The following is a 20091-nucleotide window of genomic DNA, read 5'->3' as shown; positions in this document are numbered from 1 at the left end:
AAACAGAAGAAACCAAATCTCATGTGATTCACTCTTATTCAATATATGCTTTACCATAAAATTATCAGTGGTAGTAAATGAAGGCAAATAATAGACTACTCGGTTTATTTTTACTTGTCAACCTGAATTGGAAAAGGCTGGCTATTCTACAAGGTTATTTATAAATTAAAACCAAAGTAATGGCTTTGAAATGAAATACCTTGAGCTCAAAATGTCTCCATAAAAGGAAACTCTATATCACAGATGTGAACTCCCATGCACAATGCCCCAAACACTCTATTTTTTCTGGAAGTGGATATCAAGTTCTAAGGATCTAGGGTGCCCTAAAAAACATACCCTGTGTTTTCAGTTATTTGCTTGTGTTTCTCAGATCATAGTTTCTGATATGAAGGAAAGATGCAAAAAGAAAGTACTTCTGAGGATTCTAATTACCTGGATCTCAAAGTGATAGGAATAAAGCCCTCACCTGTATGGTTTATAACAGCCTTGGAGAAAGGAGGAGTAGAGGTGAAAGAAACACCATTTTTATTAGAGACTTTTATGGGCCTGGTATTGTGCTACGAACTTTATTCAGACTATTCCATATAATTCACATAATTCTAAGAAAAATATATTGAAAATCCCATTTTATAAACAAAAACTCAAGGTACAGCCACTATTACATTGTATAAGAATTCCTCTCCACTATCATTTGTCTAATTCTAAAATCTGTCCTAAGGTTTAGGAATTAGTTTGCTTTCTAATTGAAAGGCAAATCATTTTCATGTACTTTAATAGATTCATGAAAAAAAATTTCCATAAAGATTTCTAAAAACTAATTATGAAAGTTAATCCCATACTATAAAGGACATAAACATGTCTCACACCAGCCTGCCACTTCTTTCACAACTAAATCTAAGTGAAAAAGCACAAGAGTCAAAACAAACTAAAAAACTACAGTTTTTTATTTTTTGGATATGATACGCTTTATCTTTAAACTGCCAAATTTCTTTATTCATTACATAGTGTGAGCAGTTTTCTCACAGGAAATCTCTTGTATTTATAGCAAGCTAATTGCTTTTCAGAAATGACTGTCATATATATGTGGATGGTTTTAAGATTCAATTTTGTCAAAAGCTGTAAAATTAATTCATGCTTCATCCCAGGCAAGCCTCATGTTTTAAGAGATTAAAAGTCAATGCAAAGACCTATTATGGAATTTCTAAAGCCTACTCTTAACTAAGAAATCCATTAATCTATTTTTTGGGGGTGATCTAATATAAAATACAGGATATGTTTATTTTGGTAAATCCGATGTTCTACCAATTATGAAAGAATTGTTTGATACAATAATTTTGTCTTAAAGTTTAGACCAAAAAATAGTTTCATCTTAATCACAAGTATACTGTACTAAGACATTATATATATGTGTGTGTGTGTGTGTGTGTGTATTCTCCCCACCAAGAAAATAAAATAGTCACTAATTTGCCTTTCTTTAAGCAAATCAGATCTATAAAGTTTAGGACTGTACAATATTCAAGATGTTGGGGCTGAGGATGTAGAGCACCTGCCTAGCATGCATAAGGTCCTAGTTCAATTCCCAGCACCACAAAAAACAACAATAATAATAAAAAACCACATGAGATGTTAATACTAGATAACACTGGTCTCCTACCAGTTAAACAGAGGCATTTTATCATCTTTACAGATGTTATGTTTTCAACACACTTTCCTAAAAAGCTTCAATATGCTATTTGCTACAAAACAACTGTTTTCTCTCCAGAGAGAAATGTTAGCAACATTTTGGAAATTTCAATTTGTTGAAACATCCAGACTTCTGTGAGGCTCATAGAAGCAAATGTGAAGTATGCTACATTTGCTACTGTGTCAAACAAAACTAATTTTAAATGATTACCAATTTTGATTCTTACTCTATTTTTTTTCAGTTCAAAAACGATGTCAAGGTTGCCACTTTACTACAGAAAAACATTACAATAGACATTTGTTAAAATCAACAGATGGTGCATCCATGAAAAACTTTTTTTTTCTTTCTAAATTTCAGAGGAGGCAACATTTAGTTCTTCATCTACACTGAATCCCTCTCAAGCATGTGATGCTATTATAATGAAGGTTTTGAGCAATTGTGAGGTTTTTCTAAGTAACTCTAAAAACTGTAATAAGCTTTTAGGACTACTTAACATTTAGAGCACCTACTATTCATATACTTCAGTCTGTAAGATATATACTTTTTCTCTCTGAATGGAAAATTTTAGTGATAAAGATATATACAGATAAAATCTTAAAAAGTAAATATAAATACAAAAAATATAAAATGTCATAGGCAGTATATGAGTACTTGCCAAGTAATTGGCATAAATCATATACCACTTCCAGAGAAAAAGGACTTGTTCCTTGCCAGAAACTGCTTGCATTTCCCTTGTGGTTTCTGTGGTATTATTCTTTGCCCTGTTTTAAAAGTTTAACATATGGTTTCTGTGGTATTATTCTTTGCCCTGTTTTAAAAGTTTAACATACATTAAATAATGTAGTATTAGTTTTCTTTTGGTTTATAAATGAGGGAATGAAGGTATTGAGAATAATTCCCCCCCCCTCTAATTCCTTTCACACTCTTCAATTACTGGCTTAAAGATGGCTTTCTTAGGGAGTTCTGTGACCCACTTGGTAGGGCTAACTGCCCTTGTTAACCATCTGAATATATAATCTCTTAATTTTCCCTATTATAATATCTATTACTCATAAGGTACTTATTTTATTCAATTAACAGTTAGCTCTTCAGACTGTAAGCTCTATGAAGGCAAGGACAATGTCAGTCTTATTCAACAGTTGAATCCCAATACCTATCAAAGTACTTGGCACATAATAGGCGCTTACTGAATATCAGTTTCATTACTGAATGATATATAACATAGGTAGGTATTCATTAAATGGTCACTTATAGAGTAATAAAAGCTAGTGACTCTAATGTGATATGAAAGTCAATGTAATTACACAACAGGTGGTTGAAGTTTCAAAACTAAGGTTTCAGAGAAGAATAAGGATTAGGGTTAAAGAACTGAAAGTCACTGAGAATTATGACCCCATATTTATAAATGACTATGACAAAGTTCAGACATTGCAGTTGACTTATTGCTGAATGCATACTACTTGCATAGTTTAAGTTGTAAGCTCCTAAAATAAAAATTTGGGAAGGATCCCAATTAACTAAAAGAATTGATTAAAAAAAAACTGAAAGAAGTTATTTTGCATAGTAATGATAAGCAGCTAGGTTTGTTTCCATGTTTAATAACATACTGCTTCTATAACAGTACCTGGAATAGGCCATTAACATGTTTCTAGTTGGGTGGAAAAGCTCGTAATTTAAAAATTATTATGTGTTCTCTTCTCCTCCCCCAACCCTTTTTTTTTTTTTTTTGTACTGGAGATTAAATCCAGGGCCACTTTACCACTGAGCTACATACCTAGCCCTTTTTATTTTTAATTTGAGACAGGGCATCCCTAAATTTCTGAGGCTGGCCTCAAACTTGCAATCCTCTGTCTCAGCCTTCTCATTCATTAGGATTACATGTGTGCACAACTGACCAGGGTGGGGTTTTTTTTAAGATAATCATGGTGCAGCTGAAATATGGTATACCACCAAGATTAAATACCATAAACCCTCGGATGTCAGAGATGAGCTGTGCATTGAAGGGACAAGCAAAATATTTAAATCTGCCTATGGACTCATAAGAACAATATGGATTATAAATCATACCACATTGCTATTGCTAAGACAAAAGTGAAAATTCCAGTAAGTTACTGACTGACAAGACAATAGCAGAACTGATTCAGTCATCTTGCTGGAGAAATTTAAAGATACATATGTGCAAGTTAAGTTAAAACAGAAATATTTTAAGTTTCAAATCTGTTTTACATCACTTGGTATTGCTGTGAGTGGCAGTGGCAGAGATATCAGCTGCAGTCACAGTGAAAAAAGGGAGACATTTTTAGTAAAAGCAGCAGGTTCATTGAAGAAAAGCAACCAGTGCAAAACGAAAGAACATTCTTTCTGAACATAACTGCTGCTGCTTTTTTTCTTCTTGGTTGTATTCACACATACAGACCCAGTAAGTAGGGGTTAAAATATTTAGGATCACAAAAGCAGTAAATTTAAGTATATATAAATAAAGGCCTTTAAGCATACAAGACGGAGCCACAAGTATAGGACAGTCTTAAGAAAAACAGAATTAAACACCCTTTCACTGGAAAGAAAAAACAGGAAGGCAATGCTAATGAAACAAAGTACTATATATTTCTATAGAAGGGTATAAAAATATCTTTTAGCCTAAAGGTCAAAAGTTAAAAATATACACACAAACACACATACACACAGAGGTTCAAATTAAGGTTACTGGTTTAATAAGTTTAGCTACCAGATTTTTCCTATAAATATCAATATTTGTAAGAATAATGGCAGAGAAACAAACAAACAACAACAAAACAACGTGGAAGAAGCAAGAAAGGAACTACCAGAATTTGATCTTAAGAAACAATAGTTCTAGCTGGGCACGGTGGCGCATGCTTGTAATCTCAGTGGTTGGGAGGCTGAGACAAGAGGATCACAAGTTCAAAGCCAGCCTCAGTAAAAGCGAAGTGCTAAGCAACTCAGTGAGACCCTGTGTCTAAATAAAATATAAAATATTTTATATTTTAAGGCAAAGATGAGAAATCAGATGCTTTTAATAAATGTGCATTGTGTTCTATACTTCAGAAACCTTTCATTATTCAATTTTTCTAGGCAATAACTGAATTAAGAGACATTAACAATCCTTGAAGACATTACTTTTAAAGTACTGGGCAATAGCTTAAGATGATACCAAATCTAAAAAATTAAAACATAATTACAGCAAACTTTGTTTGAAAAGGTATTTCTAATCACAAAGAAAAAAAAATCAATATAAATGCTTACTTTAAAAAAGCTATATGGAAGCTCAGTGGTAAGATGGTTGGCATGTGCAAGGCCCTAGGTTCAATTCACACCACTGCTTTTAAAAACTAATGAAGGATCTAGACCTAAATGTAAAAAGTTACATGAAAAATGCTTCATTTAAAGCAATTTTGCATTTCTATAGAGCTTTCTGTTTTCAATGCACTGATGTTATATGCTCATTTCCTCAAAAGACTTGATTGACATTCTCAAACGAAAAATTTAAGCCAGTTATAATTACACAAAAACAGTGTCATAAGAACAAAGAGAGCGCTGGGGTTGTGACTCAGTGGCAGACCTCTTGCCTAGCACATGTGAGGCCCTGGGTTAGATCCTCAGCACCATATAACAATAAACAAAATAAAGGTAAGCTGTCCAAAAAAAAAAGAAGAAAGAACAAAGAGGGTCTAGGGAGTTGGAGAAACCTGGGCTCCAATCTCAATGCACAATCATGGGCAAGTTATTTAACCTGTGTCACAATTTTTTCATGCACACACAAACAAAAATAATAATTACTTTATAAGACTGTTATAAATAGGCATAATATTGGCCACATATGTGCTCAATAAAAATGATTTCTTAGTCCTCTTTATAAAATACCTTATTTACTTTTACACCTAGTATAATTAGAATCATACAAGTCTGTTTATGCCACTGTTGTTTTTAAAAATTATCTTTGATCTCAATATAAACATCTAAGTTTAAATATGATATCTAATATTCTTTCCAAAAGGAAAGTATATATATTGAAGCAAATATATGTGAATTCTATTATTGGATAGCATAACACCACAGTAGTGGTTTCTGCTTCTAGATTACCATATAGAAACACTGAAAGAAATGTTTGATGAAATGGTATACTATGGAAGTTAGATTTTTAGATTTATGTATTATTTATAGTTTATGATGTAAATTTATTTACTTTTTACTCAAGAATAGACTCTTGAAGCTACATTTTTAAAGTCACAATTATAAAGACAACTTTCTGAAGAAGCTGTGAATGTAATAAAGCATAATTAGTGCTTTCAATTGGGAAAAGGATGCAATGAACTGCTTTCTTTTTCACAACAAAAATCTGCATTAAATGAACTTAAACCAATCAATCTGTTATCGTTTCTTAGAATACCATTCTCTTGTGAGAAAATATATCTAACAGACTTAGGCTTAATCTTAACTTCTCAAGATATAAAACAAAAAAATGAAAATAACTGAAAGAACAACCATGGAAAGGCTGAATCTTCCAAGGCTTGAACTATCAAAGATTCACATTCAGAAAGGCTCTCTACCTATTGAATTTATTTCCTTTCACAAATAATAGTTCAATGTGAGTAGCAACAGAATACCAGAAATAACAAATAGAAATATTAACTTAAAATATTTTTGTATCTGTTCCACTTCTTTGTTTCTTTTAGAAATGTGTTATTTCAAATGTGAAGAATATATAAAAATATTTTACCACCTGACATTTAGGACTTTAGGAATCTAGGACTTTCTTATCCATAACAATACCCATTCATTATTAGTTTCTTTAGCTGGAACCTAAAGAAGCCATATGAAACACTGATTTGAATTATCAAGGAAGTATCAGTTCTTTATATTAAGGATGATTCTTATCTAAAATTCTGTTGTTTCTCTAAGCACTGAGAATTTCCTCCCACTAGTTCCAATTTAGAAATTCTCAGTCTTGCTGTTTGTTAGTAAAGTCATGTGGTGTATAACAACATTTTGGCTAATGACGGACTGCTATACAACATCGGTCCCAAAATGGAGCTGAAAAATTCCTATTGCCTTGTGACATCATAACTGTCATAACATTACAGCATAATATAGTTATTCACTGTGTTGTGGTGATGCTGGTGTATACAAACCCCACATCTGCTGTGCTACCAGTCATATAAAATTATAGTTTCGTACAAAATTCTTGGTCATGATAAAAAATGACTGTTTCTTTTTCTTTTTCTTTTTTTAAAGTTTTAGTTGTAGTTGGACATAATACCTTTATTTATTTATTTTTATGTGGTGCTGAGGATCGAACCCAGGACCCAGCACGTGCTAGGCGAGCGCTCTACCACGGAGCCACAATCCCACCCCACAAATGACTATGTTTCTGGTTTACATATTTACTATATTTTTTAATCCTTATCTTAGAGTGTACTAAGGAATGAGAGAAGGAAGGAAAACAAACACGTTAACTGTAAAATAGCCTCAAACAGATCCCTTAGGAGAAATTCCAAAAGAAGGCCCTGTTAGTATAGGAGCTGACAGTTCCATACATGTTCTTGCCCCTGAAGACCTTCCAGTGGGACAAGATATGGAGGTGTAAGACTGAAATACTGCTGATCCTGAGCACGCATAGGTTAATATTTGTGTCTTAGTTTAACAAAAAATTTAAGAAGGAAAACATTCAAAATAAGGATATAAAGAAAGAAAATAGTTTTGTACAGCTATATTATGTATTTGTGTTTTAAGTACTGATGCTTAAAATAGTTAGTTAAAAAATCAGAGCTTGCAAGGCATGGTGGCACACACCTGTAATCCCAGAAACTTGGTAGCCTGAGGCAGAAGGATAGCAAGTTTAAGGCCAGCCTCAGTAATTTAGCAAGGCCAGAAGTACCTTCTAAGGCCCTGTCTCAAAACATAAAAAGGTCAGTGATTAAACACCCTTGGGTTAAACCCAAGCATCAAAGTTTATTAACGCCCCCATCAAAGTTTACAAAGTAAAAAAGTTACAGCAAGCTCCAGTTAGTTTCTTTATAAAGAAAGAAAAAAAATAGCATAGACTACATGTAGAGTGTTTAAAAATCTATAGTAATGGACAATAATGCTATAGGCTTTCATATTCACTCAACACTCATTTACTAACTCACCCCGAGAAACTTCCAATTGCTTATAGCTCATGTTAAGTACCATAGGGTGTAACCATTTAAAAAAATTCTTTCATGTATTTCTACTGTACCTTTTTTTATGTTTACACATACAAATACCATTGTGTTACAAAAGCTTATAGCATTAAATACAGGAACATGCTCTATAGGTTTGTGACCTATAGGCAACTGTTATAACATAGCCTATGCACATAATAGGCAGTGCTACTAGGTTTGTGTTTGTGTAAGCGACTCTTAAAATATTAATACAAGGCATTACTCAGAATGTCATCAAGTGATATGTAGCAATATTATATTGTGTTTTTGTATTTAATTCTCTAACACCAATTTACCTCTTCAACTATATCACCTATTATTTCCCTACATAAACCTTTGCTTCTGCTGACCTACTGCTTCTTGTACCCAAGGAAACAAGTCTCTTTGCTTTTGGTATTTTTCTACATACCAATCATCCTTCTATCTCCACAAGAGGCAAACAGAGAAAGACATATTCTGACAACCTACCATTCACCTAAACTGGTAATACAAAACAGTTCTTGCTTCCTTTGTCAATCTACCTCAACTTCCCCAGTGCACAGTCTTTCCCAGTTTTTGACATTTAAGTCAATTCCAAGAATTTGACATCACATTCAACCTTTTGTTGTTAATCATGTTGTTGCAAAGAGATTTCTTCATATCACCAGACAGACAGTAAGCAAGTCAAGAAGAGATAAAATATCTTATTATAAAAATTAATGATGCTGGGGGATATAGCTCAGTTGGTACAGTGCTTGCCTCACATATATAAGGCCCTGGGTTTAATCCCCAGCAACACACACAAAAAAATAATAAGAATAATAATAAGAAGAACATGAATAATAATAATAAGGAGGAGGAGGAGGAGGAGGAGGAGGAGGAGAAGGAGGAGGGGGAGAGAATTAATGGAAATTGACAACTTTAAGGAAAGTGACATGAACCTACTTCAGGCAGTCAGAAGAGGTGGATGTTAACTATCTGGCGGACAAAGTTCATGTTAACGAGAGAACTGGTCTTAAAATGGCTCTAGTAAGGGTATTTGGGACTTACCAAAAATAACTGAAATTCAAAAAAACCCAGAGTTGTCTTTTTTTTTTCTCCCAAACTGTAGTTTTCATGCTTTTATTGATTCATTAAATCATTCAAGTCAGTAAAGGTATTTGAAAGTCAACACTGAACTTAAGATTTTACTTATTATGGATAAAAATGACTCCTGAAAGGGCCTAGGAAGCTGGATATAGTAGAATGTGTAGTAACCTCCTCTCACCAATACAATGTTCATCTTTTCCTCATGTGGCTCCACTCCACTATAGACATGTCCATTTGGTGACATTTAATGACCTATATCATGTGCATATTACTTTATTTCATTCATCTGTTTTCTATACCATAACTACCCTGGGAACATCTCCAAGATTATTCTCATAGTTACTGTCTTTTACATCATCCAATTACCCTTGTGCTATGCAACCAACCTACTCATTCTGAAGCTTAAAAAACATCTGTTCCATCTCCCTGCAATTCTGCTATAAATTTTTTTTTTGCAGCTAAAATCAGCCTTAAGTCATCAAAATGCCTCCAAGATACACTTATATGGAAAAACATTAAAATGTTTTAATTCCAGCTATGCTCACAAGGCATACTCAACTTCAAGCTAGGAAATGGGAAACTGTTTTCACTGTTTCTAGCATAACTGCCACACCTGCTTGAAAAAAAAATCTTGCAAATGAGATATTAATTTTTTCTTTCTGAACTAATCATAACACTCAAATGCACAGGCAATTTGTTTATATAGTTGATTTCCTACCAGGTGGTTCTCAAAGAAATAAAATAGATATCTAGACACTGTTAGTAACTATATAATACTTTAACCCAAATCTTTTGGATATTAAAAAGTAATACAGATAAAAATAAAAAGTATTTCATAAGAATAAGAAAATAAGAAAAATAAGTAGGATTGGTTCTTCTAAAATATGACATGTAGAAGAAACATATGACATGGTAAACATCAAAATGACATGATGTGAGTACAGAATGGAAAATATAATTGTAATAGAAGACTGTATAATTAGATGCCTTTTAATTCCTCAGAGATTCAAAAGTATTCCCAGAATAAGAACTCTTACCTCTTCCTATTAACAAGTAATAAGTGTAAACATGCAAAAATGGCAAAATAAGTAGCAGAGCTAAAATCATTATCCCACTTCTTTTTATGCATACAAAACAATGATTCTCTAGTTTGACCTTTGTAATAACACCACATTCCTTTGGTCCAGTAAATGTCTTAATTAGTACATAGTAATTATAAGGATAATTTTGGTTTGTGGCACAAGCAAAACTCAGAAGGCTTCAAGGACTATAATAATGGGCTTTATGAGGTATAAATCAACATGAACAATAATTAAATATTTCAAAATAGTATAGACTGAAATTACAATAAGAGGTAATTCAACTGTCTTATAAATTAGTTTTGTTACCGTACCAGGTGTTTTAGTCAGCTTTTTCACTGCTGTGACCAAAGGACCTGGCAATAACCACATAAAGAAGGAAAGTTTGATTTGGGTTCATAGTTTCAGTTCATAGATGGCCAATTCCATTGCTGTAGGTCCATAGTGAGGCAGATCATGGCAAAAGAGCATGGTGGAGGAAAACATCTTACGACATGGCCACCAGGAAGCTGAGAGTGTGTTCCACTCACCATGGACAATATGTAAACCCCAAAGGCACACCCTCAGTGACCTTCCTCCTCCACATGCTACCTGCCTACAGTTACCACCCAGTTAATCCATATCAGTGGATAAATAAACTGATTAGATTTACCCAATCATTTCATCTCTGAAATTTCTTGAATTGCCTCACATATGAGATTCTGGGTGGGGGGAAACCTAAACCATGATACCACGTTACCAAATCTTCTTCCTGATATATAAAACTGGAATATTAATAGTACCTATGCCTACAGGTTGATTGAGAATTAATTAGAATAGTGCCTGGCACATAATGCTTAACAAATCTTGGCTACAGTATTTTTCTGTTTGATAACAGTACTAACTTTAAAAGTTCAAAATGCAATTGCTCATTTCTTTGATTTTTTGTTGTGGTGGTGGTGGGTTGTTTTTGTTTTGTTTTCTTTTGGTTTTGGTGCTGGGGAATTGAACTCAGAGGCACTTAATCACTGAGCTACATCCCCAACCTTTTTTTGTATTTTATTTAAGGACAAGATCTCACTGAGTTTCTTAGTGCCTCGCTATGTTGCTGATGCTGACTTTGAACTTCTGCCTCAGCCTCCTAAACTGCTGGGATTATAGGCTTGTGCCACCATACCCGGATCCATTAGATTTTGTTTTGTTTTTATTTTTAGTACTAGGAGTTGAAACCAGGGGTGACTTACTACTAAGCTACATCATCAGTCCTTTTTAATTTTTATTTTGAAACAGGGTCTCACTAAGTTGTTGAAGGTCTCTGGAAGTGACCAAGGGTGGCCTCCAAGCTCACAAGTCCCTAATATTACAGGCATTCACCACCATAACCAGCTTTGTTCCACTGTTATTTTTCCCCCCACCTTTAAAAAATTAATTGGTGCATTATACTTGTATATTGATGGGATTTGCTATTACATATTTTTATATGCACACAATATAATTTGAACAATATTACTTGCCAGCACTTCCCTCATTCCTCCCCTGTCCTCCACCCCTTGGTCTCTTTCCTTACTGATTTTCCTTTGATTTTTAGGAGACCTACTACCTTTCTTTTCCTTTTTTATCTCTAGCTTCTGCATATGAGAGAAAACATCTGACCCTTGGCTTTCTGAGTTTGACTTATTTCATTTAACATGATGGTCTCTAGTTCTACCTATTTTCTTGCAAATGCCATGATTTCATTTTTATTTATGACTGAATAAAATTCCATTGTGTATATGTGCCACACTTTCCTTATCTAGTCATCCCTTTGATGGATGCCTAGACTGATTCCACAGTTTGTGAATAGTTTTGCTATAAACATGGGTATGCATATATCACTTTTAGTAAGTTGACTTTAATTCTTCAGGATAAATACCAAGAAGTGGTTAAATTATCATGTTTTCTTTTTCTGTTACAAAGTTAGCAAATATTAACAGAGGGAAAAAAAAGAATAAGATTCCAAAAATGATATCAACCTAATCATAACATTTCATGTTAAAATGAAAAAAAAATGTATATTAGTGATATATTAAATCTAAATATTCTTTCACTGTCCCTGACTTATGATAGTTCGATTTAAATATGTATCACTTTATGAATGATCCAAAAGCACTATGCAATCAGCAGAAATCATATTTCAAATTTCAAATTTTGATGTTTTGTGAGGCTAATGATATGCTGCTGTACAACAGTCTCTTGTGATGCTGGACAGTTCCTAGTCAGCCAAGCAAATAATGAGGGTAAACAATGGATACTCCACTAAGTATTGTGTTGCCAGCATTTTTTGGCTATTATGTTTTATGTTTTCACATCCCATCATGTCTACAAAATGCCCATCTGTGTGTATACATGAGATACTCCAACACTTGCTTATAAAATAGGCTTTGTGTTAGATGATTTCTCTAACTGCAGGCTAATGTAAATGTTTTGAGTACATTTCAGGTGAGTGAGGCAAAGTTATGATGTTTGGCAGGTTAGGTGTGTTAAATGCATTTTCGACTTGTGATATTTTCAATTTATGATGGGTTAATCAGAACTGTAAGCTTAGAAGCAGCTGTATACTACTAAATTTTCAATGTCTCTGACTCCTCTGATCTGACCCTGCCCAAATTTATTCCAGACTTTCTACTAGAAAACTTTAGAAAGTCTAAACACCTTAGAAAAAAACCTTTCTAAGGTTTCTAAAAACCTTAGAAAGTCTAAAATACCATCTATTGAGAAGAAATTCTGGTTAGTGGGATGAACTAAAATGTCATTTTATGTCCAGCCACATAAAATTATGGATGGATTAATTTTTCAAAAGGATGATAGATACATAATATGTGTGTTCATTTAAATATTTTCATAGTTCTCAGGCTTAAATCCTGGCAAAAGCTAAAATAACTTATAATTTTTCACTATTATTAACTAAGTAAAGCTATCTAAAAGTATTTTAGTCAGAAACAACATATCATGTTTCTTAGCAGATGAATAATTACTTACAAATCTATTTTCTGGGTATCAAAATGTTCTGACCTAGTGACTCTATAAAATTTAAATATCTGTTTAGTATTTAGTACATTTCAACATATAACTATAAATATCCAAATGGTACTCCAATATAGTACACTTCAACATATAACTATAAATATCCAAATGGTACTCCGATATTGATATATTTCCAATGTTAAATTTATAATATTTTCTTCAAATCTTATAGTATACTAAATTTAGCATTTTTTGTGACTTTCAGCTTGTGAACTAAAAACATCATTTTTACTTATAAGTAATTAATTCTATAGACAATGAAATATTATGACATGGACAAATATTTAACATAGTTTAGAAACAACTATTTTAAGAGAATATTATATTTACTTGACTCTATTTAAGAAAATTCAGATCCCTTCCACTCATAACACATTTATTGACAACAGGAAATCATTTATTACGGAATTCTCAAACTTTTCAAGATGCTCAAGTATCAATTTTAATATTACCTATTGCCATATTTGGCAATATTTATGATTTGTATTACCTAGACTGCTTGTTAATGTTGTTTTGGCAGGGGCAGGGGAATAATCAGGAAGGAGCCTTGCTTTACTCTCTAGGGGCTATTTGAAATGCAGTGTTGTCAGAAGAGTCAAAAAAAAGCAGCAGCAGTTTGGAGCTTTCCTAATTGCCTAAATCATGGCCATGGACCATTTAAAATGGGTCCTTCCTGTTGTGTCTGCATTTGGGTAGGAGTGGGGGAGCTGTTTTGTAGGCTGAGACTATGAGGCAAGAAGAGGGGTAAATATTCTTTTATTTACTGGAAAAATGATTTTTCTTCTCTCTGTGAGAACAGAGAGTTTCTTTAAAGCAAAGGTGGTATTGATCTAATAAGCCAAATATTTTCTAAACAACTGTCAGAGAACAAACAAACCAAATCATTTCCTAGAATAGATTATTATTATTATTATTATTATTATTATTATTTTGGTAGGGGGGGAGTACCAGGGATTGAACTCAAGGGCACTCAACCACTGAGCCACATCCCCAGCCCTATTTTTGTATTATATTAGAGACAAGGTCTCACTGAGTTGCTCAGTGCGTCACTCTTGCTGAGGCTGGCTTTGAACTCGAGATCCCCTGGCCTCAGCCACCTGAGCCATCGGGATTACAGGCATGTGCCATGGTGCCCAGCCTATTCTTTTCATAAGAGAAAGATAAAAAATAAAATACTTTATCTTTAATCTGAAAATTAAAATTGACTTATTAATCACCTCTAAAAATATTTTTAAAGTAACAATAACCTAAGCCCCCAAGTATCTTACAGGAAAAATATTCTCTGAGAGGATGGTTTGATGCAATTTTCAAATAATGACTTCAAAAATAAACAAGAGATAAATATTTCTTTGCATCTACTACATATGCACATGAATACACACACACCAACCTTATATTCCCTTAGCAGTAAAGAGATTTTTAAATTCAAATTCAGAAAGCTTGGATTATGTGACTGTGACTAATAGCACCTAGTCACTCAGCATGAACAGAAGCAGGAATAACCTGACTATACTGACTGTAAAATAACTGTCTCAGAAAAAAATAATTCTGAATAATAGTTATAGCCTCACTTTTCACATGTAGTTACTTATGGAATTCATATTTAAAATATGAAAGACATTTTCTTAGCCTTTCTGCAGTGTCAACATTGAAACTTGGGTTTAACTCAGCCTCACAGCTCTTGCACTTACTTCTTGGGCTGTCAGAACTGGAAGAGGAAACTAATATCAACCCCTGCAGGAAGGGACAGCTCTGTAGTCTTGAGTAGTCTTTCAACAACAACTCTTTGGTTGATTAAAACTGATGCTGACAGGCTTCAATCCTTTTTGGTTTTATGAATTTTGACTGCTAAGTGGAGCCTCCTGGACTAGAACGTTATGAGAATTAGCAAAGATTTTTAACTGAATATGAAATAAACATAAATGTAAACTATTACTGAAACTTGAATATATCTACAAAAATAAGGTATGAATAATAGAATACATTCATAAAAACACAGAAAGATAAAGGTATTATGCAAAGATGTACAGAAATACCCAACCCTAAATTCCATATAAAGGACTTTTGAGGGGATGGGGTTGTGGCTCAGTGGCAGAGCACTTGACTAGCACATGTGAAGCATTGGGTTCAATCCTCAGCACTACATTAATTAATTAATTAACTAATTAATGTATTGTGTCCTTCTATAACTAAAATTTCAATAGCTTGAAAGCTTACAAATAGGAATTAACCAAAATATTTTTAAATAAAACTTCCCTTTTTAATTCCAAAGTCTACATATACACATATACACTGATCTCTTAATAATACCCTAAGTTGTAGACAGTTCACTATATTTAGAAACTTAAGTTAATCTTGATACAGTTAAAATAATTAGTCATAGATCAGGGTGAAATCTGTCTCCTTCATAGTACCAAACAATAACTAAGGACACATGAGACACTTCCTTCCTTATTGTATAGTGTAATTTATTATAAAATAATCAGTTTTATTTAATTATATATTTTTTAAACCACACATTTAAAATCAAAGTGTTCAAACAAAAATTCCCCTGAAAACTTAAATTTTCCCATATTCAATATTTTTGTGGTTAATAGGAAAACTTAGGGAAACATTTATCTGTTAAGATTCTTAATTTGGGGGACCTTCAAGTACACTGAAATTAGAAGCAGAAGTGTGTACATTTTTCTAGGAAGAGATTCATTGCTTTTAGAGATTTTTTTAAACGGGTCAATGATCTGATAATAGTCACTGCTTTGGGTGAAAGTTTTGTATAAGAGGAACTTTCCCATGAGTTACTGAAGATATTAAGAGATAAAAATTGGAATAACTTCCCCTAACAACAAGACCTGTAATTATCAGGAAGATACACCAATTCTAAGACTATGCTGAAGTTTATACATATTTATGTTTTTATTTAGAGCTTGGAAAGAAAACTAAAACTAAAAGATGAGTAAACAATGAAAAGTGATTGTTCAGATAGAAGAATGGTTGTAACAACCTGTGTTATTGCTAGCAGTACAGATATCTATGGGCAAGCTGTACCAAATTTCTGAACTCTTTAAACATTTGTCCAAGTATCTATTATCCTTTTTATGTATTTTTTTCTTTTTCTGACCTTACAAAATGGAGCTCCTTTTAGAATATCTCTTTAGCAAACAGTATCTAACACCATGCCACCACTCTGAGAAATAAGTCCTGTGATTTTAATAAATGAGAATTCATTTTCCTCAATAATCAAATGAACAATTTTGTCCTGGTTTATTATTTCAAAAAAATCAAACCAATATTCTCTTAAGAAAAGTAAAGCTATCACCATTTTTAAAGGTTATTCCTGATACCTTGAAATATAACACATTATCATTACATTTCAATGTAATGGGAATAAAAGTTCAATGGGAATAAAAGGAATATAACTAATACTGGTATTTCATACCCAACAGAAATTAGGTATAATGAAGATAGAAAATGAACCTTAAATTTCTAGCCTAATCTCCAAGCATTTAAACTATGATATATTTTACTATTTTCCAATAAACTTGTAAGTATTCTAATTAGGCAAGGATATAATTAGGTAGAGCCATAGGAATTATGAAAGCACATCAACAATTAATAAGGATCAGAAATCTTTTCACAGTAAAACCCTTTTCATAAAAACATCAAAGGAAAAAGACAACTTAAAATAATGGACTTTTCTTTTCAACAAAGTTGATCATCCAGGCAGAAAGGGTTGACAAAGAATTGACCTCTGTCACTAAGCTTGTTAGCAAAGACCCAGATAAAGAAAATATTATGTTAATGAATCAAATGAGTGACACAGAAATTACCCTCACATATATACTGAGATTATGCATTTTGGGACACGATGCAATTCACCCATATACAAAACAATTTTATCCTTCCCTAAATATATCAGATAAGTCTCTTGTTTTTTAGTTATTTCAGTTCTAATAAGAAGGAATAGGATTTTCCAAACCACTGGACAGAAAAAAACCTGGACTATCAGAAATGGTTCTTGCTGAAACCTATTAGGATTTCTGGCTCTACTACTGAATTCAGTCAATGGGATAGTGAGGGAGTTTATGAAAAGACTCTTGCAATACCACCTGTGTTTCAGAGATATTAAAAAATTGAAGAAAAAAACATGTGCCAGAATATCTGTCATTACTTAAGGGAAATTTAAAGGTTTAAAAAAGTTTGGAAAAGTTTAAGAGGGTCAATGACTTAAGATCCTAAAGACAGATTTTTAAAAGTGTTCTGATTTAGCTTAAATTAATGGAGGCATTTAAAGGGGGAACAGACGCTGTGGTAACTAAGATAAAATTTCTCATTTAATAATGTTGATAATGTGATCAAATTCCCTTAGTATTAAAATATCTCAAGTCCTATTCAGGCTCAGTCTACTCAAAAATCTGAGTTTTTCAAAGCAAAAAAACATGTTAGAAATGCACAGGTTGAAAGGAGTTTAAACAACCCTGAAATAAATGGATAAAAGTAGCTCATGTGGCAAAGAAACAAATGTAAAGAAAATTTTAAAAACTAAATGATGATAAAACCCACAAAACAAACTAAATAGGCTGTGGGAGACCAACCTTGCACATGACTGAATCGCACTCCCCAGCCGGGTGCTGAGGCACTCAGTCACAGAAATGTGACAGAGCTTTCCCCACCCTTCTTGGATTCGAGGGTTGGTGTCTCTTGCATGGGTGTGTCTTGCTACAGCCCCATGAGTGGAGCTATGCTTACCTGTTTCTTTGTAATATAACTCCTTGCCCTGTTTAGGATAGAATCTTCCATGGAAGAGCCTTGTGTGTGTCTCCTTCTCTTACTGTGCCCTTGGGTGTGGCCTACCCAGGTGTCAGTCAACTGCTTTCGCTCTCTTTCTGCAGACGCTTAAGATCAGAGGAGCCGTCACAGCGACTCCAAAGAAAAAGGTATTTGTGTCTCTTGTGCGGTTATTTTGCGCAGCCCAGTCAGCCCAGTTTTCCTGGAGTGACCCCTGAGCCTTTTAGTTGAGAACTAAAACCCGGCAATAGGCCCCACAAAAAACATTTACAGATAGTTATAAAAACAAAGAAAAATGATGCTCTCAAACTTTCCTTTCTATTAACTGTCTTGAATATTATCATTTTTTCATTTCTTACAAGAAAGCTTAGAATTAATCAATCTTTAACTTATGTTACTATTAAACAATTGATGAAAGATTGAATGTTTTCAATCTAAAATTAGTAACTAAGCAAGAATGTCTGTCCTCATCATTTCTATTCAACCCCATATTGTAGGTTTTAGCTGGCATATTTAAAACAAAGAAAAAGGCATCCAGATCAGAAAGGACTCTCTTTTTTTTAACAGCTCACATAATCATTATATAGAAAATTTTATGAAATCTACAAAAAAGTCAACAGCACTAATAAATGAGTGTAATGGGATTTCAGAATTTAAAATCAACACACTTAACATATCAGCATTTTGCATACAAGCTATGAATCTCATACTAAAAGAAAAAAATACTTACAATAGCATCAAAAATATAAAATATATATTTATTTTTTAAATGTGCAAGATCAATATACTGAAAACAACAAAATATTGCTAAGAAATATTAAGACCTAAATAAATGGGGAGAGATGTAGTCTTCATGAATTGGAAGATTCAATATTGTTAAGATGTCAGTTTTCCTCAAACTGACCTACGAATTCAACACAATACTAATCAAATCCCAGTAGCCACTTTTAAAGAAATTGATATGATTCTAAAAATTCATATAAACATGAAAGGAACCTAAATTACCAAAAACAACTTATAAAAGGAACAAAGTAGGAGGATTTAAACTACTTGATTTCATTACCTATTAAAAAGCTACAGCGATCAATATAGTGTGATACAATAGAGGAATAGGCACATAGGTCAATGGAACAGACCTGTGTGTTTATCCAAGAGAGATATAGGATAATCTGTTACCCAGGAGAAAGAAGGCATATGTCTATACAAAGAATTGTACATAAATGTTTACCTGCAATAACCCCAAATTGGAAACAAACCAGATATCCATCAAAAGGTGAAAGGAAAAACAAATTATATTCCAGCCATATAATGGTATACTATTGAGCCCCCCGCCCCCCCAAAAAAAGATAAAAGAATAAGTGATAAGTGCAAGAATGTAAATGAATCTCAAAATAACTGTTGAGTCAAAGAAAATTACCATATGATTCCATTTATATTAAGTATGAAAAGATGAAGATTCATCAATGTCATAAATCATGTTAGTGTCTGCCTAAGGACTAGAAGGGAAAAAGGAAGGACAAGAAAGGGAAATTTCAAGGGACACCAGTAAACTGGGGAGAAGTATGTTAATTATCTTGATTGTAGTGATGATTTTCACTAGAGTAAGCATGTCAAAATTTATCAAATTGCACACAGTTTATTATCTGTATTATCTTTATCATCAATAATACTGCTTAAAAAATTTAAGGTCAAAAAGGATTTCTGAAAGATGATTCGGTATACATCTCAATGTACTCTTCAAAATTAATCCTGAACTGTTCTAGTCAAAAATCAACTCTAACATTAGCAAAAATATTAAAATAATTCCCTCAAAAAGCCAAATTACTTCTGTAGAGATATTCAAGAGTCAATGAAATTACTACTTGATGTTTAAGATATTTTTGATATGGTGATGGTTATTAGCAAGGTTTGGGTGGTTTCTGGACAAGTGAATGTCTAGGAATAGTATACTAAAAATGAATAATCATACCTTGATTTGTGCAAAGGGTCTCTCATAACCTCCAACATAGAGAAGGCCAACATTCTGGGGAAGTAACCTATAAGGTGGAAGAAGAAGCATTATTTATAAAATACTCTTCCTTAAATGTAAGGTTGTGCTATCATAAAAATTTATATGAAAAAAATTAAATATCTATGTATAATTCTTGTATTTTGCACTATGGGATAGTAACCAGCAAATAAATAATTCTTACATTTCAGAAAATAGTGGGTAAAATGTTAAGAATGAAAACTT

At 32.9% G+C, this 20091-nt stretch overlaps 1 protein-coding gene across 2 annotated transcripts in view; it reads right to left on the bottom strand.

Moving 5' to 3' along the window:
* The window catches only part of Rngtt (RNA guanylyltransferase and 5'-phosphatase), a 217301-nt gene that overhangs the window by 26614 nt on the left and 170596 nt on the right, over nucleotides 1-20091 (bottom strand). For both annotated transcript variants that reach the window (XR_013425011.1, XM_005324717.5), the window contains one exon: nucleotides 19828-19894. Coding sequence is in view for 1 of the 2 variants with exons in the window: in XM_005324717.5 (XP_005324774.2) it covers nucleotides 19828-19894 (67 nt within the window). In the remaining variant the exon portion in view is untranslated. The remainder of the gene's footprint in view (nucleotides 1-19827; nucleotides 19895-20091) is intronic.

This window comes from Ictidomys tridecemlineatus, chromosome 8 (assembly GCF_052094955.1).
Source record: "Ictidomys tridecemlineatus isolate mIctTri1 chromosome 8, mIctTri1.hap1, whole genome shotgun sequence".
Lineage (NCBI taxonomy): Eukaryota > Metazoa > Chordata > Mammalia > Rodentia > Sciuridae > Ictidomys > Ictidomys tridecemlineatus.
This window is presented reverse-complemented; position numbering and strand designations above follow the sequence as displayed.